Here is a 26,910-nt window from a genome sequence, read left to right on the forward strand (position 1 = left end):
ATGCTTTTTCATGATCTTTCCCTTCTAGAATCCCATACAGTTGCTATCTTGGACTTAGAAGAATATGAAAGGTAGATTATACATTTGAAGCAGATGCCATTTAAAAGATCAGACTCCCTGAGATATAGAGAAGGCTAAATAGGTTGTATTTTCCTTCTTTCTTTATCAAAGTGTTAAGTGTTAGTTAACCAATGTCATGTTTTAGCATTATGGTAACAACTTTCATGAAAGTTTGGGGCAAGCATGTCTTACCATAACTTAAAATGTTTACCCTTTTCCTATTCCCACCTAATCAACCAAAAAAACCTGAATTGTTCAATTTGATTTTTTCCCAGCTCTTTCCACAGTCATTAAGAACATTGAATAGAAAGTTCAGAGAGAAAGACTTTTACTAAATGAAAGAAAAAAATCTGAGAACTTATACAGCTATCCAAATATCTAATTAGTAAGTAATGGATTCTTCTTCATTAGAAGAAATCTTCAGTCAGTGGCCTTCTAGGTGATACTTAAAAAAGAAGAGTCCTCAGTCTACTGAGGTCCCTTGTAATCCTTGGATTTTTGTGATAATTTCTTGTAATCTCATCTGTCTCAAGTCTGATATCTCTACTAACAGCAACAACAGCAAATAACAGTGATATCTTTTGAATCCAAGTTTCTTCTGACTCCCAATTCAATATTATTACACCATTATTAATGACTTAAATTTTCAACTACTCTAAGCTTTATAAAGTACTGTCCCCTCATTCAAGTGTTGGTTGGTTCCCTATTGGACCTTATTTTGAATTGCACTCCCAAAACCCATGAGCTAGCACAAATAATGAGAAAGTTAAACTCTTTGAGATTATATCTATTCTCCCTTACTCTGCCACAACTACCATCCCTTAGTAATAAGAAAGACTTTGATTATTAAGTTTCTATCTACAAATATATTCAGTTCACAAAACAACTAAGAAAAGAAAAACTATCCTGATTGAATTTTCAGGGAAAAGGATAGTATGCTCCGAATTGGATTCCAATCTAATTTTAGACTCATCAGGAAATAAATCCAAATAATCATCTGTTATTTCGGAATAGCAGGAGATAATATCAAAGTGAAAGTATTCCTTTTTTTTCTCCCTTCTCCATTCTTGAAAGCAGAGTAGTTCTCTGTGTGAGTGTGTGTTTGTTTATTTTTGCTAGACTTTGTGTGGCAATGATTAAGATTTCTTAAATGGTTCATATTTAAACTTTTCCATTTTTAAAAGATCAGATATTATCAGAAACACTCCTTAAATAAGAAGACTTTCCTCTCCTGCAGACACCACATAACTACCTCACCTTTTCTTGCAAATTCATTTCTGGTGACCAAAAGGTGCATGTGGTCCATGGATCAAAGTTATGTAAAGGCTGCATTTGTCACTAATTATAAGACCTGTTAGAGTGTTACCTTTTGCCACAATTCTTAGCCACAAAGTCACCACATATAACAAGTCAAACCTGTAAAGGTACTTGATCCCTTAAGGTAAACCCAGGAAAACCTGTATTCAAGTCTCTCCTCTGATATCTACTGGCTTAGGAAAAAGCACTTAACCTCTCAATACTCTAGACAATTCCCTGAGATTAGAAATCACGGAGAAGGTATTGACCTACTTTGGTTGAGTCTGTCCAGTTTATTCAAACTCCAATGAAATCACAATCTTGGCTCCCCTTCTGTCCCTTCTCTTATTCTGATTTCTAGAGGTAATTTTATTAATGTTATTAGTATGACATTTTATGTAGGACCCTAAATCTATAGATATGACTACAAAGCTAAAAGTGTCCTCTAGCCCAACTTATTAATTTTACAGAGAAAAAATCCCAAGGTAGTGAGCTTCTCAGATCCCAGGCACAGAAACACATTCAGAGTCATATAAGGCCACACAGTGATTTTAGCTATGAGAACCAAGAATGCTTCAATTTCTAGGCTCCTCAGCAAGACATCTCAGCTTACTTTCCACATTCTAAATTCATGGTTAACAAGGTTCTAGGTACAAAGAAATTAATTCATTATCTTTTCCTTTGACAGAGACATCAAAGTTAACTTTTTTAAGTACCTATGGGGGATAACTGGAGGCATAATGGATGGAGAGCCTCAGATACCTACTTTGTGGTGGGCAAAGATATCGCAGTGCCTTTCCATTTCCTTTTCCAGCTCATTTCACAGATGGAGAGCTGAGACAAACAGGAGTAACTTACTTGCCCATATTTACTACAGCTAGTAAGTATCTGAGTCCCTCTTTCCATGGTGCCTTCAGCTGCCTCCAGCTGCCTCAGTAGGTATTTAGCATTAATTACAGGAGCAGTGGTATTTACAATGATTTTGCCTAAATGCGGCAAGAATCGGGTGGGTCTTTCTAGGTAGAATGCATAGAATATTAACTATGCTATGAGCAAAAAGAAAAGAAAACTGTTGACCTAAGGTCATCGGATCATAGAATTTTCAGACAGGAAAGCATGTTCTAGAACAATCTTTTCACTTTATACCTGAGGGAATAGAGTCCTAGATTATTTAAGTGACTTCCTCAAGGACATATGGGAATGAGTAGCAGAGCCAAGACTCAAAACCCACCTCTTGTAACACCTGATCCAATGTTGTTTCTGGTACACCAAACTTCCCTCACTTATGTGCATGATACTCTCAGGATCTGTAGAAGCTATAGAAATGAATGTCTTCAAGGGACTGAAAATCTAGTAAAATGATTTGCCTTTTTCATTCATTCAGTGACCATTCTAGGACCTCCTATGTCTGAGCACTATGCTAGACACAAATATGAATCAAAAACAATTTATCACCTTTAAGGATCCTTATTACAGGAGAAAAGACAACTATTTGCAGATTAAAAGTTGGCTTCATAGTTCAGTGCAGTATATTATAGAATTATAACATTTTGAAGTAAAAGAGAACTTAGAGATCATTTAGTCAAACCCCTTGGTTTGCCAAATTTAAAAAAAAAAAACCTGGGGTCTAGAGAAAGGAAAGGAGAGAACCATGAGGTTCACACAAACCTCTAAAGTTTCACCAAGTCCAACCAATACCTAGAATTCTCTCTCCATGGTATCCAATAAGAGACCATTTGACCTTTCCCTGAAAATCTCAAGCTAGAGAGATCTTTGATATGTGTCCTAAGGCAGTCATTCTACTTCTGTAAAGTTCTTGTTTTCAGGAAATGGCTCAATCTTCTATGGTTTCCATACATTGATATTGGTACCATCCTCTGGGGCTAAGAAGATGATCTAATCCCCTTTCCCCATGAGAGTCCTTCAAATGGTAGATGACCAGAAGACCTTTATCTTCTTCCACCCCCACCTCTTCCACCCTTAACACCATCAAGTTTTCTCTTCTCCAGAACAAACATTCCTAGTTCCTTGAAACAATTCTTGACCATGGTCCTGAGGCTCTTTATTATCCTCATAATCTTCCTCTGAGCATTTCCCAGCATTTCCCAAAGACTACCTGTAGAATACAACACCCAGCCATGTCAGTGACAAAGCTAAGACTAGAGCATTGAATTTTGATCCAGGGGATAATTTCTGTTGTTGAAGAACCAAGTCTAAAATATATTTCCTGTTCATTATTATATCTTGTGATAAAAATTACCAAATTTGGGTTAGGGAATAAACACTGCCATGCCAGGAAACAAAATCAGAACCTTTGTGGAGCAGAATTGAGCCTAAAAAAGCATTGAACCTTAGGAGATTTATACAGCCATTTGCCAGGTATAAGTTTACAGCTGAGGTCTAACAGGGTATTTGGCAGTGAACAATACTCCAATTCAGGGCTGTAACCACAGAAGGGCACTTGGGGGCATTATCCCATTGGGGGATGCCTGGACCCAGCTGGAAGTCCTCCCCCTTCCAGCTGTTTATATTTTTATGTTTCCCATAACTATTTCTAAGACTTCACCAGTACAAAATTTCTGTATGCAACCCTCCTCCAATTTCAAAGTTTTTTTTGTTTTATTTATGCAAAGCTATAAATCTCTCACAGTCCTCTACCATTTTCTCTGGTTCCAAGTGATTAATATCAGTTCTCTGTTGGAGGAGATCAAGCTGAATTACAATAAAGCTTCAAGGCCCTCCCCAGCCTCCATCCGATTCCCTATACTGTTCATGTTGCAGATTTTATTTTGGACTCGTTGACTTTCACAGAGCACTTTGTAACTGGTCAAACCTGCTGGTTTGTTCACTCCTTCAGCTCTTATTCTTGTACCTTCAGAGAGCAGCCTTTCCTGTTGTCAGTCAATGTGCTCCTATTTTCTTTCTCTCTGTTTCTGCCTATCCATCCATCTCTCTGTTTCTGTCTCTGTCTCTCTCCAATTAGTTTGTCTGATCCATTTATGCCCTGTGACTAGAAGACATTTAATAAAGACTGGTTAGACTGAACTGAATTAGAATTATGTCAGATTGGATTGCAAATGAGAGGATCCCTCCATGACACATTGAATGGTCCCAAGAGGCTCAAACTACTTCTTTTGAAATTCCCTGTAACTTTTTTTAAGGAATAGGGAGAACAAGAGAGAAATCACTGGATTTCTTACTCTAGAGTAAGAATTTTAACCTGGGGTCAATGAGCCTATTTAAAAAAAATTTATTTTAAATGTTTTTTTTTCAAAATAGTCAATTTCCTTTGTAATCCTTTGCATTTTATTTTATGCACTCAAAAAGATTATTCTAAGGTGTCCTTAACCTTCACCAGACTGCCAAAGGGGACTAGGACACAAAATAAATTAAGAACCCCAGCTCTAGAAGTGGGCTTGTAACAGTAGCGGCTCATAAGAACTCACCTTATGTGAGTTCACTGGCATACCAACAGGCCTACCTTGTTTCCATCTCCATTCTCCTGGCCATGGACTGAGGGCTTTGCCTACCTGGCTGGTATTTTAGAATAACTTGGCCTGAGAGATGGAAGATTCTTAGCTGGATTAGTTCTGCCACCTACAGCTTGGAACTGACCTTCACATCAAAGAGAAGGCTAATTTACATGTGTGAATGAATGGAAGCATGGCCTCTTCATTATGAACCCTTAGAGTAAATTATTGCAGACAAAAGAAAAAAATGATCTTGATAAGAATTAGGTGTTAGAATCTCTTTAAAAAATGGTTTTTACTGTGGTTGGCAGGAACTTTTCCTTTCAAGTGTGGGTGTTAAACTCATTAAAGAGACATTTTACCCCAAAACACAGATAGGAAAATTAAGGTTCTTCTAGTATAGACACATGAAATTGTAATCTAATATTCCTTTTTTTAGCATTTGCTATGTGTTGTAAGAAACTCTATAAGGAAGCAATAGTGCAGAAGTCTCTACTTTCAAGGAGCTTCCATTTTACTGGGGAAGAAGAGATTAATTATATGCACCAATAAGTAAGTGAAAATGTATCAAATTAACCTAGAGAAGAGGGTGTCCTAAAAACTGGGGTTCAGGAAAGGCCCCATATAGGAGGCAACCCTTGAGCTGAACGTTGAAGAGAACTCCCCAAGAGAGAAAGAAAGAGGACGGACAACGGAATAAGGATTTATTTAACTCCTACAGAGCAGTCACTGTGCTGAGTCCTTTACAATTATTTCATTTGATCCTCAACAGCTCTCATACCTACCATCCCCATTCTATAGCTGAAGATACTAACGCAAACAGAGTGACTTGTCCAGGTTCACACAATTACTAAGTGTCTGACTCCAGGCTCAGTACTCTATCCATGAAGTGAGGCAGGAGAAAACGCTACTGATTAAAGTGTTTAGTGCTGTGGCTTATTTCCTGGGTAATTCATCATGGCCTAAGAAAGATTGAATTGCAAAAGAGATAATTATTTCAGGTGGTTCAATAACAAACATAGTCCAGAGGAGTTTCTTAATAAGTTTTCATCAGAGGCATCCTGGGGTATTGTAAAGAACCTTGGGTATCAATCCTTGCTCTATCCCCAGATGGGCTAGTCATTATTTTTTTTAAACTTTTATTTTTTTAATTTTATTTACTTAAGGCAATGGGGTTAAGTGACTTGCCCAAGGTCACACAGCTAGACAATTATTAAGTGTCTGAGGTCAAATCTGAACTCAGGTCCTCCTGACTCCAGAGCCTGTGCTCTATCCAGTTCATCATCTAGCTGACCCTGGGCTATTCATTCTTGCTGTGACCCTTAGCAGAAAGCTTTCTGAGCTCCAGGCTGCCTCACTTGGAAAATGAGGGGACGAGACAAGTTAATTACTAAAGTCCCCATCAGTTCTTGCTTTCATAAATGCTAGCTCCTGTTGTTATTTATCTCTTGGTGTTTTGTGGGGGAAGAGTCTCAGACTAGAAGTTTGATTGTCAGTTCCTAATATTTACTATCTGCATGACCTTGAACAAGTCACTTAACTTCTTTGTGATTCAGTTGCCTTATATCTAGCTGGTTGTATTAATACCCCTAGAACTACCATTCAGGTTTCTTGAGAGTAAGCACTTTGTAAACTCTAGAAGCTATTTATTTGTAAAATATTTTTATTAATCAAACATCAAATATTTATGAAATCCTTACTATAAGCCAAAAACTGTGCTACCTAGAAGGGGTAAAAGACAATGATATAGTTGATATGTTGGCTATGTTTATTACTACATGCTCTATTCAAAACTATTCTATTATAGAGCAATTTCTGATGTGTATCAAATTATAAAGTTTCATGGAAGATTCCAGTGAAACCGTTGAGTTGAATTCCTACTATTCATTGAATACTATATTTAGGTGACATATTCAAATAACACTTAAAACATTTTTCCCCAGAATTAAAAATTTTTTAATTTAATAATCCATGCAAAAAAAAATCTGATTCAGTCTAACTCAGCAGCTGGTCCATTATGAACTCTCACTAGAATGTTTTAATGAAAAGGTTTCAGGCAAACTTTAAATATCTTGACCACTTCCTCCCTTTGAACACTGAGGTAGACAGTCCAGGACCCTGAAGCTAAGTGCCTTGGGACTTGCATAGTTCCCAAGAATCATGGAGGGGAATCTTCACTGTGAAGAAAGAGACCATGTTTCACACCACTGCCAACTGTCACCAATTAGCAAATAAACCCAGGAATACTAGGACTTTCAGAACTTCCCAAACCCCTATCCTGCTTCCAGCCCATTTCCCAGCCATTATCCAGAGAAACATATACCATGAGAAGGAAAGAATGCTTCTTCAGACAGCATAGTCAACTTCTGAAGACCCAGAAAATAAAGTCCTTAAAAACCAAAATCCTTAGCATTGTCAAGTGGTTCACAATCAGAAATGGATATCATTTTATCTGTGGATATGACATTAAGAAAATACATTACCATTTGCTTTGCCACAACACCCTAAAATTTGTAAGAGTTTTAGGGTAGAGAGGAAATTTCATCTGACTGGCAGCTAATATTGTTTCCCCCATTAGGATGTGTCCTTCTTGAGAGACCCCAACACTTAGCACAGTGCTTTACAAATAGTGTTTGATCATCATCTTTCTGAGTTCGAATCTGGCCCCAGACACAGTTTCCAAGGCAGCAATGCCCTCTTTATAATCTTACACTGCTCCCTAGGACCTGTACTGAAGAAAACAGAGAAAAAGATGCAAAAGAAGTAATGAGAAGTAACAGGTCAAGGAAAGATACTACCCCTCTTCCTTAATATACCTGTCACTAACTGGTTAAGCAGCCTATAAAATCCTTTGTTGCCTGTTAGTATAATGAAATCTTTAGTCCAAAGCCAGATGATCCCTGGCCGGAGATGCAGAGATCAATCTGACTCAGATAGATTTTGGACTAGGTAAGTTCCAAGGCTCCTTCCAATGTTGACATCATATGATTGATAATCAATCAGTGATATTTGTAGGTGTAATGTGTTCCCTTGACATTCTGGATGTGCATCCCCATAAGTATTTCTGGGGCCCCATGATCACAAAATTCCAGTATGGGATATAAACTGAAATGTCCAATTTCAATTTATATTTTATACATTTCCCCTTAGAGATACTTTAGATTTCAAATGACTCTCTGAGGTCATCAGGATGAACTGGAAGATTTAAAAATCCATCATTTTTAATCCTGTTCTCTTTACATTTTAAGTCCAGTTCACACAAATCCAGATGGCTTCCTCTTTGCATTTTCCAGATAGAGTTTGCAATTCAACTTTAGTAGGTCAGGTAAAACACAAATTGGAAACGATTAACAGCAACACTTAAGAGGGATTAGTCATTTGGGCAAATAGATTAAAAATGATGGAGGAATTTTTTTAAGTGTAGTTAATGTACCATTTCATATTTGAATTTCAGAAGAAAGAACGAAAGAAAGAAAAGCTTTTTTGAAGGGAAAAAGGGAATACTGAAATATTCAGTTGGAGTTGAGTTGGATGAATGTGGGTATTCCCCCTCAGGGATCTAAGTCAAACCCCATCTTTGGCCTCCCATAAACTCATCATAAGGTATTCACCTAATCTACTAGGGGCTTTTCTTGACATTTCAATGGAAGATACTCACTATCCATTGGTTATCCCATTTTTTTATCAAATTGGAGTATGGGGTGACATAATGGATAGAGTGCTAAAGCAGAAGTCAGGAAGAGCCAAGTTCATATTTTGTCTAAGATAATTAGCTACCTATATGACCCTGCAGAAGTAACTTAATCTCTGACTGCTTCAAATTTTCTCATCTGTAAAATGGGGATAATAGCAATTATCTCCCAGGGATAATTAATGCCTATGACATAGAAAGAGCTAAATTAATGTCAGCTACTATTATTATTATCACCAATTCTTACCACATGACCAATCCATCTTTTTTTTTGGTTCATACTTTTCTTTGATAACATCCTTTATTCCAATTATCTCATTACTTTTTTTTTCTTTTCAATGTACTGCAGCCTACTTACATGCACCATATATCTCTCTGTTGCCTTATGGGTGATTTTTATTTTCAGTCCACCAGTAGAACTTGTTTTATAAGGTTGACCTTGAAAAAGAGACTAGGAAATGCACATGCCTCATTCCTTTCAAAAGAGAAGTAGGGAACTATATGTGTGTGCAATATCATAAAGGAGTTAGTTATTTTTTCCTGAACTGTTTTGTTCTTTCTTTTAAGATTTGGTAAAGGGGAAGCCTTAAAGGGCAGGGAAAGGAAAAGGGACACTTTGAGAAATTAGCATGATTAAAAAATAGCAACAATAAAACAAAACAAAAAAAAGCATTTAAAGGATGCTGGGTTTTTTGTTTTTTGGAATGGGCGAGGTTATGTTTCATACTGGGAGCTAACCTGAGTCAGGAAGATTTGGGTTCAAGTCCTTCCTCGGGGACATAGTGTAGTGGTTGTGTGACCCTGGGAGCTCACTTTATCTAAGTGCCCCTGGCAACTCTCTAAGACTCATTTACAAAACCATTTGCAGATCCACAAGGTAGAGAGCTGATTCCAAACTTATGAAAGCACAGGTTCAGGTCAAAACAAAACAAAAACAATAGTAACATATTGGTCTTTTTCCCATCTCAGTACAAGGAAACAGCTTTTTTTAACCCTATCACTAACATAGAAATATGCCATAAAATTTATATCAACCAGAATATTCAAGACATGGGATTTTCTGATTAATTGAACTTATTGTGGAACTGATTTGCCAAGAAATAGAGTTTCGTAATACATTACAAAAAGGATCATGTTTTTAGGACTATAAACCTAGAAGATGTAGGAGTCAGGACTGAATCAGAGATTCTCAGAGAGAAATGGGATTTTAAGAGGTTCATAGGACCACAGATTTATAGCTGGATCTTATTTTACAAATGAAGAAAGTAAGACCAGGAAAGGTTAAGAAGCTTGCCCTGGGTCACACAGGTATGATTCAAAAGCCAGCTTAATTATGTCTTCCTGCTACAAAGTCCAGTGGGGGGGTTTTTTCCACTATCCACATATTGCTTCTCAAGGAAAGCCACTCAACATGAGACTTGAGCCTAGCCCAAGGTAGAGTCTCATGCTGTACAGATTCACCTAAGTATCAGAATCCACTAAGCAGAATCCACTGAACAGTGGACACCTAGCCTCTCTGGGAATGGATCTTTGCACTTGGTCAATGTTCAAGAAAAGTTTATTGAACTGAATTATGTTGTTTCCTAAAGCAACCTTGTTCTAATGTTTATTTCTTATTTTGAATTCCTTATATTGAAACAAAGTCTGCATCCCTTGGCTTCTACATTTTGATACTATTTCTCTCTAGGCAGAACAAATAATATAAATCTAACCCAATTTCCACAGGACTGGCCTTTCACAGTCATGTTCCCAAAACTTGTTTTTTTTCCCTGAGGCTAAAACATCTCCAGTTGTTTCACTCAATCTTCATTTGCCTTACTTGAAGACACACTCTATGTGTTTATTTTTTAAGGGGTTAGTATTTGCTTACTAAATTTCTAATAACATGAACTTGGTTTCTCACATGTCACTTTCTACTAACAAAAATCATTAGAAAATCAATAGGTTGGGGCAGCTAGGTGACACAGTGGTTAGAGCACTGGCCAAAGTACTGGCCCTGGAATCAGGTGTACCTGAGTTCAAATCTGACCTCAGACATTTATTAATTGCCCAGCAGTGTGATCTTGGGCAAGTCACTTAACCCCATTGCCTTAAATAAAAATTCATTTAAAAAGGAAATCAATAGATAATTGAAACTTGCCTTTTACTTTTTTTCATTTTAATTCTTTCAAAACGCTCCTATCACCCCCAATTTCATCTCCCAATATGCATTCTCATCCCCTAGTCACTTAAAGTCAATTTAAATCTGACTATGCAAATTAAATACACCATAAAAAGGGAGCCATGTTGAACTAGAGGTGGTATGTCCTGAATCTACCAGTAACTATGTTTATGATCATCAAAATCAAGATAGGATGAAGAAGTAAAAGAGCTGATGATAAGAAAGAAGAGTCTAAGGTGAAGAGTCTAAGGTTATGCCTTCTCAGGCTCCTTTGCTGGAGCTCACTGGCTATATCATGCCCTTGAATGTGTCCACTCCCCATATCTCTGTCTGTCCTGAGCCCTCTTCTATTTTCTCTTTACATTCTTTCATTCTCTAACTTCATAAGCTTCCATGGATTTGATTATCATCCCTATATAGATGACTTCTATATCTATATCTTATATTCAGATTCAGTCAAACAGCAACTCTTAAGAGAGATTACTCATGAACTGAAGAGGGGGAAAACTAGAGGCAGGGAGACCAATTAAGAAGCTAATGCAATAGTCAAGGGAACAGGTGTTGAGCCCCTGAACTTATGAACTGATGGTAGTCATGTGAGTAGAAAGATGGGAATCGATGAGAGACATGTTGTGGAGGTACAAAAGACAATATTTGAAAACTGATTAAAAATGTCTAGTCTGTTGACCTCCAATCATCCATCACCAGTCTCCTATTCAATATATCTCTAACTGGATGACCCATGCACATGTCAAACTTACCCTCCATAACCCTTAATTTATTCATTATCTTTTCCCCAACACAACCCTCAACATAATTCTCCCAAGGATCTTTGGCATCATACTGATTTCCTTACTCTTGCTGACCTCACATTTGAAAGCAGTTTTTAAATATTGTTATTTCTATCTCCATGGAATCTCTTTCTTCCATTTTCTTGTTATATACAAACATAATCACCAATCAACTCAGAAGTTGAGGTGCTCCATATCTCCCTCTCTCCTTGACAATAGCAATAGCTTCTTAATTGATCTCCCTGTTTCTCATCCCTCCCCTCTTCATTGCATCCCTTTACTCAGCTGCTAAGTAATTCTCATAAAATATATGTCAAACCATGTCACTTCCCTCCTCAATAAATTCCAATGGCTTGTCATTATCTCTGGGAAAATTCCATTTGATTTTGAAAATACTTCACAGCCAGACCCCCAAACCGACCTTTCTAAATGCATACAATATTGCCCTTACCATACTCTCTGTCCATTCAAATTGATACTCCTTATTTTTCTCATAACTAACACTCTAGCTTAGTGGTGTATTTTAGTTAGGATACTGGTCCAGGAGTCAAAAAGCCTTGAGTTCAAATCTTGAACCATACTAATTGATTATCACTTTCATTATTGACACTTCCTTGTAACTCAAGTTTAATTATCAATTTTGACTACCATGCAATAGCATTCGTCTCATTTTTAACCAAGTTAAAGCTTTTCTATTTATGCCTATTAGATTTCATCTTATTAGATTAGATCCCCCATCAAGATCTTTTAATGCTTTTATCCAATGTGTTAAATAGAACACCCAGATTTGGGTCATTTGTAACTTTGATAAGGATGCCATCTATGCCTTCATCCAATTCTTTGATCACCTTTTTAAATGGAGAAGAGTTAAGGAAAGTACTTTTTGTCACTCTGTTAGCATTAATTCATTAATCATTATTTTTTTAAAATCTAATTGTTCAACTGTGCGCATAATTGAACCATCATATAGCCCTCATATTTTCACCTTGTCCACAAGAATATTATGAACTACTTTGTCAAATGATATAGCTATTATGTTCCTCTGATCTGCCAAAGAGGAAATGGAATTGGCGTGGCATAACTTATTCTTCATGAACCCATGCTGGGTTACAGTCATCACCTCATCCTTTTCCAAATGTTCAAAAATCATACTTTTAATAATATGTTCTAGAATTTTGCCAGGAATTGATGTGAAGCTTAGCGGCCTATAGCTTAAAAAACATCTTTTTTTCCCCTAAAATTGGGACAATTATCTTGGATCAGTCTCATGTCATTTAACTTTAGTATTCATCATCAACTACCTGCCCTTATTTTTTCTTCTTTATATACCTTAAAAATGAATTAGTCAATGTGTTCCCCAGATACCTATTATTTTCCTTAATGGAATCATTTTGTATCCATGTCATGAACAAGTTCATTCTTGTGAAATCTGCTTTCCCCAAATCCATGCTTTTCCTCAAACTATGCTCCGTTTTCCCTTCCTGTATTCATCAGGAACTCTGAAATGGCACAGCCATATCGTCCCAAGGTCCTCATCCTTTCTTTTTCAGGAGCCAAATATTTTTCAGTGGTCAGAAGCATATCCTCAATAGCAGGCTTCTACTTCTACATTTTAAAGACTGATATTTCCATCAAATCTATTCAAAAAGTAATCAGTCACATTATTTTTGTCACAGGTGAAAAAAGAGCAAAAAATATTTACCTAATTTCTCTTTTTTTAAATCATATAGATAAGGAAGGAGACTAGGTTATCTAAGTAAAGAGTGATCTCTTTGGGCTGCGAAATAAAGGTTTCCTAGACAGTGGGATTTTTAAGCTGTGATGGAGAGCAGGGATGTGAGAGACCCACATGATGCTAGTTAAGGAATCTCAGAATATAATTTGTATAGAAAATAGCAAGATGAGTTCAAGTTCATCACTTAGTAGCACTGGACAGAATCTTAGAAAACATCTTATCTTAACTGTGTATCCTGCAGCTAAGGAAACAGGCACATAAATGCAGAGTCATTGTCCCAGCATCACAAAGGGAGTTTAATGTGGAGCCAGGATTAAAACTCAATTCAGGATTCTTTCTCCCCTATACTAGGGTTCCATAGTGAGCAAAACATTTTGTTTGAGTGGCGTTTCCTTTGGAATGAGCAGGGGGCGGGGGGAAGCTATAAACAGCCTGGTGCCAGATTATAGAATGTTTTGAATGTCAGACTAAAGAGTTTAGATTTTTCACTATTAAAAGTGGTAAACAATAAGAACTAGGGTTCTTTACCTGGGATCTGATCCATGGAGAGATTTATGGGGTCTGGAAGCTTTGATTGGGAAAAATGCCTCTTTATTTTTTAACTAAACTTAAAGTTGGCATTTCTTTAAATTTTGTATTTTTTAAAGACATTTCTTTAAGAAGAGGTCCAGGAGCAGCTAGGTGGCACAGTGGATAGAGCACCAGCCCTGGGGTCAGGAGGACCTGAGTTCAAATCCAGGTTCAGACACTTAATAATTGCCTAGCTGTGTGGCCTTGGGCAAGCCACTTAAACCCATTGCCTTAAATTAAAAAAAAAAGAAGTCCATAGGGTTCTCTAGAATGCTCAAAGATGTTAATAAAACAAAGTTAAGAAGCCTTGAATTATAACATTTTGAGCTTGGAAGCAACATGATCCAGGACAAGTGGAGAGAGTTCTAGAGGCTTAGAGAGTAACTCTAGTCAAAGGCTGTTGGCGTAATCCCAGTGCAAGTTGGTAGGAGCCTCCACTAGCTTCATGGTAGAGGAATATACTGAATTGCTGATGTTGCTAGTACTTTGTTCTCCTATGTTCCACTTTCCCTTTCCTGCATCAATCAGTAACTCTAAAATGGCATGACCATATCCTCCCAAGTTTCTCCTAGAGGACTAATGACATGAATTGGATTTAAGTGAAGCAGACCTGCATATGGTCATCAGTCTCATTCTTTCTTCTAGAATCATGTAAGTCCAGTAGCAAGACAAGAGTCAGGATGACGTGATAACTCTGGAATACACAGAGTCAGAAGTGAGAGATCTTTTGACACTCACCCCATCTTAAGAAATGATTTTATAAACTTGTAAAAACTCAAATGTTGCTCTCTTTAGTTAATACTCTGAGGGAAAAAAAGTTATAAGGGCCTTTAAGAAAGAGTCTATTCTTACAGTTGAATCTTTTTTTCAGTCATGTCCAACTAACTCTTCATGACTCCTTTTGGAGTTTTCTTAGCAAAGATGTTGAAGTGGTATGCTATTCCTTTCCACAGCTCATTTTGCAGATGAGGAAACTGGGTTAAGGACTTAACCAGAACCATGCAACTAATAAGTATCTCAAGCTAGATTTGACTTGAAGTCCTTCTGACTCCAGGACCAGTTTTCTATTCACTACACTGCCTAGCTGCCCTTTTCTTATAATAAACCATAAATGTTTGGAAGTTCAGACTATAATTAACCATGCCCAATGAATTTTGCCTCTTTGTTCTGCTCTGTAGGTATAGTCCAGGTGCTACTGCTAGCATGGCACTTGGTAGAAATAGATTATGAAAGGATTACCTTACAAAGTCAAGCACAGAGTTTATAACATTCCAGAAGTTAAAAAGTAAAATTTAAGCTGAGAAATTTTTGTCAAGGAATTTAATATGTTAAAGGAAGGCAGGGAGAATCCTTCTTAGATTCAGGCTAATACCATACATATTTTATAATTTTTCATCATATATTTCTAACCTCACATTCAGGAACCGCTTATCCTCATGGATAAATATGATTCACAGGCCAACAGCAGAGTGGCAGGAGACAGAAGAGGAATCTAAATTACAAACCCCTCCTATCTTAGATCCCTAGAGTTCAAGGACTGGAAGATTGTCTCATCTAACCTCATTTTGCTGTTGAAGAAACTGAGGCTGAGCCCCCAGAGGTTAGGCAACTAAGTCATACATACAGAATAATTTAGTGGCAGAGCCAGAATTAAACCCCAGGTCCCCTCATTCTCAATTTAATGTTCTTTCTGCCACACCATGCACTTGCTAAATGAAAGAAAGCCAAGCCTGAGAGTTTGTGGTTTCATTGCTATTCATTCCAGATGGTATTATTCAGTAATCTAAAAAGGAATGATGTAGCCCAACCTAAGTTAAGCAGAAAAGAATCAAAATATATAAGAATAATAGAGCAAAGGCATTCTCTTCCACTCCACCCCACATATCTATATACATTGGTATAAAATTAAGGGCTATCCTATAGAAGAGAGATTAGGTTTGTCCTACTGGGCTCCAGAAGGCAAACCTAGAACAATCAGTAATGTTTCATGAGGCCAATTTTAGCTTCATGTAAGGAAAAGCTTCCTAATAATTAGAGCCATTCCAAGGTGAAATGGACTACTCCATAAGTCAATAGGTTTCCCCTTATTGTCCATCTCCAAACAGGAGCTGGATGTCATAGGATTCTTATTCAATTATAGGTTGACCTAGTTGACTTCTTAGGTCCTTTCCAACCCAGAGATGTTGGATTTCTGTAAAATAATATTCTTACAACATTATATGGGGGAAGGGAAGAGTAGAACAAGAAAAATTGCTCCATTTGCCAATTTGTAACACTGTCATTAAAAAAAAGCCTTCAGAAAATTCAGGAAAATTGACACTTTGCAAGTCATTCAAGCAAGTTTTGGAAGTACTGAGAAAGTCTATTCAAAACAGTATACATAACAACCCCAATATCTTTCTGCTATGCTAGCCTCCTTCCCCCCCCCAATAATCACTGGATTTTAGAGTAAGAGGGAAACTTAGAGCTCATCTAGACTTAGAATTATAGAATTAGAGTTGGAAAATATCAAAGCATAAGGATATGCTGGTTAATTCCAGTTCCCTACAAAAATAAATAAATAAATGACATGCTTTTAAATTTAATCTGCATTGTTAACAATTTCTCATCACTTTTTTAAAAAAAAAAAACTATTTTTCCCTATTACATGTAAAATGATTTTTAACTTTTTTTAAGTTTTGAGTTGCAAATTCATCACTCCTAAAGACTAGACAATCAAACCAAATCAGATTTATCGAATTTACCACATTTAAGTGCTCCTAATGAAAATTTAATAATTGACTCTCATTTGAGCTGCTTCTAAGATTCATTCTTTAATTACTCACCATCTTTCCCCCCCCTCAGAAAGTTGATCCTTCAGGCTCAAATTCTTTTCCTGGGCAATAGTATATAGACACTCTTTGTTGTGGAATAAGGTATAATAGCAATTAGCAAGTTGTCTCACTGTTACATTCCAATTGGGGTTAGAGGACCCTTTGTGTGTGTGTGTGTGTGTGTGTGTGTGTGTGTGTGTGTGTGTGTGTGTGTGTGTGAGAAGATATATATATATATATAGATATATAGATATAGATATAGATATATATAGATAGATGATATAGAGATAGAGATAGAGATAGAGATAGAGATAGAGATAGAGATAGAGATAGAGATAGAGATAGAGATAGAGATAGAGATAGAGATAGAGATAGAGATAGAGATAGAGATAGAGATAGAGATAGAGATAGAGATATATGGAGGATGGTGGCTAGCCACCTGGAGACTCTTTTCTGCCCCACCCCTTATTTGAATTTCTATGTGGTAAACCTGCAGTTTTATCAAGAAATGATAAGAATGACACTCCACTTGGCTCCTTTATGCTGAATCGATTTTCAAGGGGATAGAATAGCCAACATGATTTCAGAGAGACAACAAATGAAGGTTGGAATATAAATACTGAAGGTCCCTTTCCTTCCAGATATAGGCTATGTTCCAATAGACGTGAAGTTTGTGGAGCAATGTAGCATTTTGTAACATGCTTCCTCTCCTTTAGTAGAATAAAACTCTTCATTTCTGATATATAATTTGCATCCCTCTCTTCATAACCTAAATCTTGTGGATTTGAAGATGAAGTGATTGGCCAGGAAACAGATGACCAAGTCCATGATCAGTCTTTCTGGATTTCTATCCCATGCAGCAACTCTAAGTCCCAGGGACCTGTCGGTAGCAGTTCTCTCAGGCATAGCAGCCCCAGAAACAACCTTGTCAATGACTATTATTTTTAGACAATAAGAGTTGACAATGGTCTCTGTGACCATCTAGTCCAACCCATCAACCTCCACTTGCTTTCTATCCCATCCACCAACCTCATTCATCTCTTCCCTCACTGATTCCCAAAGAAGCATCCTCTGAAAAATCTATCAAAGAATACTGTGTCCCATTTTGAATTGATTTTTCTTAAAGATATATTAAGTAGAGTGGCTAGGTGGTGTAGTGGAGAAAGCACCAGCCCTGGAGTCAGGAGTACCTGGGTTCAAATCCAGTCTCAGACACTTAATAATTGCCTAGCTGTGTGGCCTTGGGCAAGCCACTTAACCCCGTTTGCCTTGTAAAAACATACAAAAAAAAGATATATTAAGTAGACATCAGAACAACACAACCTGAAAGAAATCTTATTCATTTGTTAAAGCATTAACCAACTTAAGTGCAAATAGTCATCTTTTTTCCCAAAAGCAAACTACACCAAAAGTATTTGTCACAAACAAAACAAAAGCAAAATTCTTAGTATTCAGAAAACATGCTGGAATGAGCAGAGAGAGTAGGAGCAACTTTGAAGGGTCCATGTTTCAAGACTGTGACTAAGTTCATAGATGACATAGAACTAGTCATTTCTCCTCTCTAGGATTTAGCTTCTTTATCCATAAAAGTGAGAGTTAGGTTAGATTTCTAAACCTTTCCAGTTCTAACATTCTGTACCATGATAAAAATATGAATTATAATGACAAGAAAATGAATTGCTTAGGTGATCTTTAACCCCTTTTGTTTCAAACCAAACTCATGAAAAGAATGCTAAAAAGTGTATTGTCTTACCTCATTAAGTACAGCCCAGTGAACATAACTGAATTTTTATTCAATAACTAAATATTTTGCAGGTTCTAAAAGTTAGTCATTCAGTCATCACTGCAAAGCACCTTTAGGTTGCAGGCCAGAATAGGGAGGTTTTTCCATAAATTTCAAGGATGTTACAGACATGAATTCTTCATATTTATCAAGCAAACCAAGAGGCAAAAGGGTAATTCAACCCAAAAATATAGGCTATGTAATCAAAATATCTCTTATATTTACTTGAAATATAGATCAATTAATCAGACTACTCAACTGAGTCATAATTTTTTTTTTTCCAATATCCATATCTACTCCCTGGATTGTAACGGTATTTCTCAAAACTTCTCTCCTTCTGGAAGACTTCCTTGTTCCAATTGTTTCGTTCTTGCATTTTCCAAAATTTTAAATTGTTTAGTTAAATCCAACGAGCATTTATTGGCTGCTAGAGGTGGCAAAAGGCCACTTTGTGAATTGAGGACAATTCAGAATATAGCTAAGACACTCTCACTGTCCTCATGGAGATCACAGTTCGATGATCTAGGCCAGAGTCAAAGTGAATCATCAACTGGTGTCAATGAATTCCATTCAATTTGACAAACAGGGCGACATATAGAGTTATGCTGCAGAAGGACACAGGGAAGCTTCTCGGTAACTAGTTTGGAAGGCAGCTGATGACCCATGATTAGAATTCTGGACCTAGAATGAGGAAGTCCTGTTTTCAAATCCAACATCAGACTCCTCCTACTAGCTACATGACCCTGGGCATGTCATTTAACATTTATTTGCCTCAATTTCTTCAATTGTAAAATGAAAATGATAATTCCACCTACTTCCCAGAGCTGTTGCAAGGATCAAATGATATCATTATTGTTAAAAGCAACTTAGCAAATGAAGGATATTTCATAAATGTATATCCCCTGTCTCATCTTCCTTCCCTTTTCTAATCAACAGGCAGTGAAGAATCAGAGAGTTCTGAACAAAAGAGGGATGTGTTCAGGGCTGGACATTAGAAAAATTACTCTAGCAGTTATCTGGCAGATATAGTAAGACTTAAGCAGGGAGACCTTGGGATATGAGTAGGAATGACAGTGAAACAGAATGTTTACCACTAAGACTCATGGGAAAATTGTGACCAGAACAGGATCAAACCCAAAACTTTCTCTTTGGCCCTGGAAAATCTGTACATTCATCATTTCACTTCTCCCAGGCCCAAAAGACTGCTTATTTAACTCTGGCCATACATGATACACTGCAAAGGGCCCTGGCTCTGGAGTCAGAAGATCTGGATTCAAATCCTCCCTTTGATGATTACTATTACTATCAGGGTGATCTTTGGCTAAATACCCTTGATCCATGCACCTATGATTTTATTGTAGCTCATGGGTTCTGGTCTTGAATACAGGAACTAATTGAGTTCAGGAAAGAGAGAGAGAGAGAGAGAGAGAGAGAGAGAGAGAGAGAGAGAGAGACGTTATCAGTCTATGGACTTTTACAACCCCATTTGCAGCCCTCTTTCAGAAAATAAACATTAATTAGTGATTAGTAGCAGCATCCTTGAATATAGATGGGTGTCAGTGTCAAAGGACTCTCAGGAGCTAAGGAGGTAAATCTTTGTAGGAATGAATTCAAATAATGGAATTCACATTCAGTCTCAGATAGCTAGTAGATGTGTGACTCAGGTTAAGGTTTAACCCTGTTTGCTTATCTGTAAACCTAGTTTTCTCTTCTGTAAAAGAAACTGGAGAAAGAAATGACAGACTAACCCAATATCTTTGCTAGGAAAACCCCAAAGAGAGTCATGAAAATGAGTCTACATCATCCACCGTACCTGAAATTCTCGCCCTCTTCCCAGGCTTCCTTCAAGTCTCAGTTCTCTTGTCTTGGCTATGGAGTCAATCCACTGCCACCTCTGAGTCCAGGAAGCTGTAGCATTAGCAGCAGCCACCCTCAGGCAAACCCATGTTACAGAGGAGCTAAGGCAGGACTAACTAATAGGTCTTGTTTAGTGAGTTAAGAGGCTGTCTACTGCAAGTATGTAGTAGAGTAGGCAGATGTGAACATTTTGTTTCAAAAGGCCATCAAGCTGAGTGAACAGGTGCTATGGAATGCTCGGTGTTTGGGCAGACATCAAAGTACCATCAAAGATCCTGGGCCATTGCCAAGCATCTTGTCTTTTGTCCTGCTCACGGACTCAGATGATGCAGGCAAAGAATGAGACTAACAACTTTGTGCAATTCTGCCTCACTTAAATTCAATTCACATGCAAGTCAAGAAATCACCCCATGATGTCACTGGTCATCTTTAAAAACAAAAATTGAACAACAATAGACATATCTTAGAGATGTTGCTGATTTGGTTCCAGACCACCACAATAAAGTAAATATCACAAGAAAGCAAGTTACACAATTTTTTTGGTTTCCCAGTTCATATAAAAATTACACACTGTAGTATACTAATTGTATATTATATTATGTCTAATGTATATGTATACATTGCCTTACTGTTAAATATTTTTATATTTAAAATACTAACTATCATCTGAGCCTTCAACAAGTCATAATCTGGTGGTGGAGGTTCTTACCTCATGTTTGATGGCTGCTGACTGATCATGTTGGTGATTGCTGAAAGCTGGGGTAGCTGTGGTGATTTCTTAAAATAAAAACAATGAAGATTGCCTCATCTAATGACTCTTTCCTTCACTTGAACTCTTAGAGGCCATTATAATGTTATTAATTAGCCTAATTTCAATATTGTTGGGAATAAGGAGACTTGAGAAGAGGGAAAGACATAGGGAATGGCAGGTAAGTGGAGTAGTCAGAACACATACAACATTCATTAATTAAGTTCGCTTTCTTATATGAGTACAGTTTGTGAAGCCCCAAAACAATTACAATTGTTACATCAAAGGTCACTGAACACAGATCAATAGAACAATTATAATAATAATGAAAAAGGTTGAAATATTGTTAGAAATACCAAAATGTGACAAAGGGACACAGTATGAGCATATACTGGTGGGAAAATGACACCAAAGGACTTGCTTATTGCAAGGTTGCCATAAACCTTCAACTTGGTTTTTTAAAAAGCAAAATATGTGAAGTACAATCAATTGCAATGCAACAAAATAAAGTATGACTATATAGAGGGAAGAGATACTTTGGAAGACACCTACATTTGAGACAGGAAGGCAGAAGTGTTTAAGAAAGAACACAGAGGTAAGAAGACCCCAGGTCTAATATTTCTTCAGCTGATGACCCCTCTGGAGTCACATCAAAGTTTCTTGGAGGACAAACATCTTCATCCTTCCTTTGGGAATTTAACTTCTTCCTATGGAAGAATAGACATATATTTATTTCTGAGTCCAGGTGGTCAGTCACTCTTCCTTACATTACACAAATTCTTTCACTCTCCAAGCACCAAACATGGGTCTTGTGCCTCTTCACAAACTTTCTCTTTTGATTTTTTTCAATCCTTCTGCTTTTTGAAAAAAGAAACTTGCCTGTTTGTGATAGTCCTAAACAGAGGACATAGGTTTTTCAAGGGCCCTTATCATCTCTTCCAAGAGGCATGTACTTTGAACATGGATAATGATATTTGGCCTCAGCAGAAAGTCAAACATTGCAGTTCACTATAAACTCCCTGCCACTCTCCATTCTTTCTGCAGAAGAGTTCTTTAGATCTTTGTCATTGCTGATGGTAGGTGGTGTTTAGTTGCTAGAAGAGTAATCTAGTCTTTATAACAGTTGAGTAGTGAAGGTAAAGGGGACTGCATCATTACAACCATTTTGGAAAGCAATTTGGAACCAGAATGTATATATCTTTTGACCCAGAGATTACACTACTAGACTTATACCCCAAGGAGACCACTGATAAAGTCCCCAAATTTACAGCAGTAATTTTCGTAATAGTAAAGAATTGGAAACATTGTTGATGCTCAGCAATTGCAGACCGATTCAGGTACATAAATGCAATGGAATAATATTATGCTACGTATGTATGTATGTATCCCAAAGAGATCATAGAAAAAGGAAAAGGACATGTACAAAAATAAAAAGCAACAATAAAAAATGAAGTCAATAAAATAGACTAATCAAGGCAAAGTCTTTCATTATTGCAGAAGACCAAAAATGACATCACTATGTTTGAGACAAGTTACAATGTGTTTGACTATCACTGATCAGAACACTATGAGCTCAGAATGCTTTACGACAGGTCAGATACAAATATTTATATTTTTGTGATGGCAAAGAATCAGAAATTGAGGGGATGCTCATCAACTGAGAAGTGAAAGAGTACTTTGGTTCTGTAAGAGATAATGAGCAGGGGCAGCTAGGTGGTGGAGTGGTAGAGCACCAGCCCTGGAGTCAGGAGTACCAAAGTTCAAATCTGGCCTCAGACACTTAATAATTACCTAGCTGTGTGGCCTTGGGCAAGCCACTTAACCCCATTGCCCTGCAAAAATCTAAAAAAAAATAATGAGCAATAAGATTTCAGAAAACCCTGGATAGACCTACATGAACTGATGCTGAGCAAAGTGACCAGAACCAAGAGCATACTGTTCACATTAACAGCAAATTGTGTGATAATTAACTATGATAGACTTAACACTTCTCAGTAATACAATGATTAAAGACAATTTCAAAAGATTTGTGATAAAAAAAAAAGCCATTCACATCCAGAGAAGGAAGTATAGAGTATGAATACCAACCAAAGCATACTATTCCATTTTTTAATTTGTTTTTCTGGGGGCTTTCCTCATATTTGTTTCCTTTTATTCTGATTATTCTTTCACAATATGACTAATATGAAAATATGTTTAACATGACTATGCATGTATAATCTATATCAGATTACTTGACTCCTGGAGGAGGATGGAGGGAAGGGAGGAAGGGAAAAATATTGGAACTCAAATCTTAGAAAAATGAATGTTAAAATCCCTCTTTACTTGTAATTGGAGAAAAAAATGCTGTTAACAACAACAAAGAAATGATGTGTATATGTTAAATTCAGAGCAGCATGATAAAATCTATATGAACTGATGGAGAATGAAGTAAGCAGAGTCAAGCAAACTATATACCCAATAACCACAGCAATATAAATGGGAAAAAACATTAAAAAGATAAAAAGTTGGTGTTTAAAATTAAAAAAACAAGCATAGCTCAAAGTAAAAGAAATGAGAGGACACCCACATTCCATTTCTCTATGTAAATGGAAGGTCCACATATTTTCAGACTTTTTCTGCACTGATCAATTATGCTCATTTTTTTGTCTTTTTTTTTGTCTTTAAAAATACTAGGCTTATCTAGAATAGCTAAGGAGAAGTGGCAAAAAGGGAGGGACAAATAAGGATGAAAGAAAAAATATATCAATTAAAACATTTAAATTATTGTAAAAGAAAGTGAAGGGGCCAAATATATAGAGTATCTAATTATGAGTGAAACATATATGCATACAGTATACTCTTTACATTTCACTGAAAAGTACTTTGTAAATCTTGAAATATTATATGGATGTGAGTTATTATTTTAGTATTGAGCTGTAATGCCAAAAAAATAAATGGTAATTTAAGGTGTCATAAATTGTTAATAAGATTTTCCTCTAACTGATGTATTAGAAAAACAAAGCCAGGAAACATTAAAGCTTCAGTAAGCTCTCAGATTGTTCCCAGTGGTTTTAATTATCAAGACAGCATGGTGCAGTTCAGAGGATTCAACTTAGAGTCACAAGACCTGAATTCAAGTTTCTACTCTGTCCCTTGTTTTTTGTGATCTTAACAGCTTTCTGAGTCTGTTTTCTCCTCTGTGAAAAGGGAATATTTCATTAACTTATTGTAAGAGAATTATATGAAGTACAAGTGAGATAATGCATGCAAAGTCATCTATATCTTCTGACTGAGAGATGTAAGCTGATGTAAGCTGCTTTTATCCTTATCTTTTGACCCAGAGATGTAAGCTTTGACCCATTGATGTAAGCTGCCTTTATCTTTATTGTTACAATCAATATGATCAAATGCAAACATGCTTCTTTTCCTTTATTGCAGTTGTGTGTAATACTGGAACCAATGCAAGAGCTGATGTCAAGACATAAAACCTATAATCTCAGCCCCCGAGATTGTCTGAAGACTTGCTTATTTCAGAAATGGCAGCGTATGGTGGCTCCACCAGGTAGCTTTTCTTTTTTAACCTGTTTATATTTGTATGTGTTTGTTTCAATTTGTAATAAACTGATGGGAAAAAGCATGCAGAATAATTTAACTTCATTTACAAAAGTTATATATCTGAGCTTTCTTGAATTTGATTTTGAAATTTGAATTTAGTGGAATTTTAGAGTTAGACAAGACTTTTGTTGCTATTGTTTATTGTTCAGATGTTATAGCTGTGCCCAGGACTTCATGACCTCATTTGAGATTTTCTTGGCAAAGATATCACAGGGATTTGCCATTTCCTTTTCCAGTTCATTTTACAGGTGAGGAAACTGAGGCAAAATAGGGTTAAGTGATTTGCCCAGAGTCATATAGCTAGTAAGTGTCTGAGGCTAGATTGGAACTCATAAAGATGATTCTTACTTACTCCAGACCTATCACTGAATTCACTGTTCCATCTAGCTGCCCCTAGACAATACTCTAGAGATTTTTAAAAATCCAAATCCTTCATTTTATAGAAGAGGAAAGATGAGAAAACAGGGACCCATGGGACTACTTACATCATTTCTCCAAAAAACATCCAGCAAGCTAGTAAGAGAACCAAGATTAGACCTCCTAAGCTATTCTTTTTAGCATACTTGTATCCTAGGGGAAAAGAGGAAAAGAGAAAAAAAAATTGATGGATTTTAAGTAAGTTATACTTGTCTTATTTGTTAAGATATATGTAGCAAAAAGCAGTTTAATCATGAAGAAAGTGGAAAATGCATTCTTTTTTTCCAGCCTTCACTAGGATGCAGGTTAGCCTGTAGAATCTCCTTCTGGGGTTTTAAAATTATAGCTTCACATCATCATTAATTGTCTTCTTATCTCATGCATTTTTACTTCCAGGCATGTTCTGAGCCTCCTTGATCACAAAAGCAAAACATATCTATTCACCAAAAATTATTTTTATAAAAAAGTAATTATTATCATGAGATTTTGTTATTTATTATTAACACTGCTTTCTGATTCTTGAATTATGATAGTCTAAGGCCTGAAGTGAAATAAGATATAGGATGTTAAACAGGATTAATATAGGTGGCTTAATCAAGTACATATTTAAAAAATGGGAAAAAATACAAAAATTAAACAAGTTGCATGTACATTCATTTTAATGCTCAGCTTAGAAGATTCTTGGACTTTTTAGGAAAAAAAAACTTCAGGGGCGGTTAGGTGGCACAGTGGATAGAGCACCAGCTCTGGAGTCAGGAGTTAGCTGAGTTCAAATCCTACCTCAGATACTTACTAATTACCTAGCTGTGTGGCCTTAAGCAAGCCACTTAACCCCATTTGCCTTGCAAAAAGAAAAACATAAAAAATGAAAAAGGTTTCAACATCATTCAACATACATTGAATGTATTTTATTTTCATTGTCATCAATAGCATTTCACATATTCATTGTGATTTACAATTCTCAAAACATTCTTAGGTATTAGCTTATTTGAGCTATCTGGTGAGGCAGGCAGGGCAGATACTATTATTCCTGTTTTACAAATAAAGAAACTAAGACTCAAAGACATTAAAATGATTTACCCAAATAATAAATGGCAAAGCTAAATTGATGTACCAGGACTCCTAATTCCTAATCCAGGATGCCTTCTTACACACCAGGATGCCTCTCAGTCACAAAAAGTAGAATAGGGTGGCTAGGTGGCACAGTGGATAAAGCACCGGCCCTGGAGTCAGGAGTACCTGGGTTCAAATCCAGTCTTAGACTCTCAGACACTTAATAATTACCTAGTTGTGTGGCCTTGGGCAAGCCACTTAACCTCATTTACCTTGCAAAAACATAAAAAAGTAGAATAAACATAAAAAATATTGTTCTAATACTGATGAAGACTTGATGGATCATAGAGATATTTTTGGTTCAAGGATTCAAGAAGTGGAATTTAAGTAGGAGAAAAGATGCATGACCATTTACTGAAATAGCACACCTATAGATAGCTATAGTTATTGGTACAGAAATATAACAAGTGTCAAATACCAAGGAACAAGGAGTGAATTATAGTCGTCTCTGGATGAACCTTATGACCTATTATAGGCAAATTTTTCAACCTCCCCTTGCCTCATTTATTCCTATCTGAAATATAGAAGATGTAATAACTATGCCTGTCTTCCCTCAGGAAGTTATATCCCTTAAACAAATGTTTCTAATTAAATATTAGAAGAATTTTAAAAGACATTTGAATACTTTGGAGAAAGAGAATAAAACTATCAGCAAAATCAAGTCCTGAAAAATATTATGGATTAAATAAGTTTTAATACAATCCCAATAAACACTCCTCCAGTTGTCCAACAGAATTATAGCTGAGATCTTGGGAGAATTTTCAAAGAGCTTTTCTATGTTTTCATTCTTCTCTCAAGGAACAGAAAA

General features: G+C 36.5%; 1 protein-coding gene across 7 annotated transcripts in view; it reads left to right on the plus strand.

Moving 5' to 3' along the window:
- The window catches only part of LDB2 (LIM domain binding 2), a 398,004-nt gene that overhangs the window by 362,053 nt on the left and 9,041 nt on the right, over positions 1-26,910 (plus strand). For all 7 annotated transcript variants that reach the window (XM_074229741.1, XM_074229739.1, XM_074229736.1 and 4 more), the window contains exon 6: positions 24,396-24,519. In XM_074229741.1, coding sequence (XP_074085842.1) covers positions 24,396-24,519 — 124 coding nt within the window. The remainder of the gene's footprint in view (positions 1-24,395; positions 24,520-26,910) is intronic.

The sequence above is a fragment of the Macrotis lagotis genome, chromosome 3 (assembly GCF_037893015.1).
Source record: "Macrotis lagotis isolate mMagLag1 chromosome 3, bilby.v1.9.chrom.fasta, whole genome shotgun sequence".
In the NCBI taxonomy this organism is placed as follows: Eukaryota; Metazoa; Chordata; class Mammalia; order Peramelemorphia; family Peramelidae; genus Macrotis; species Macrotis lagotis.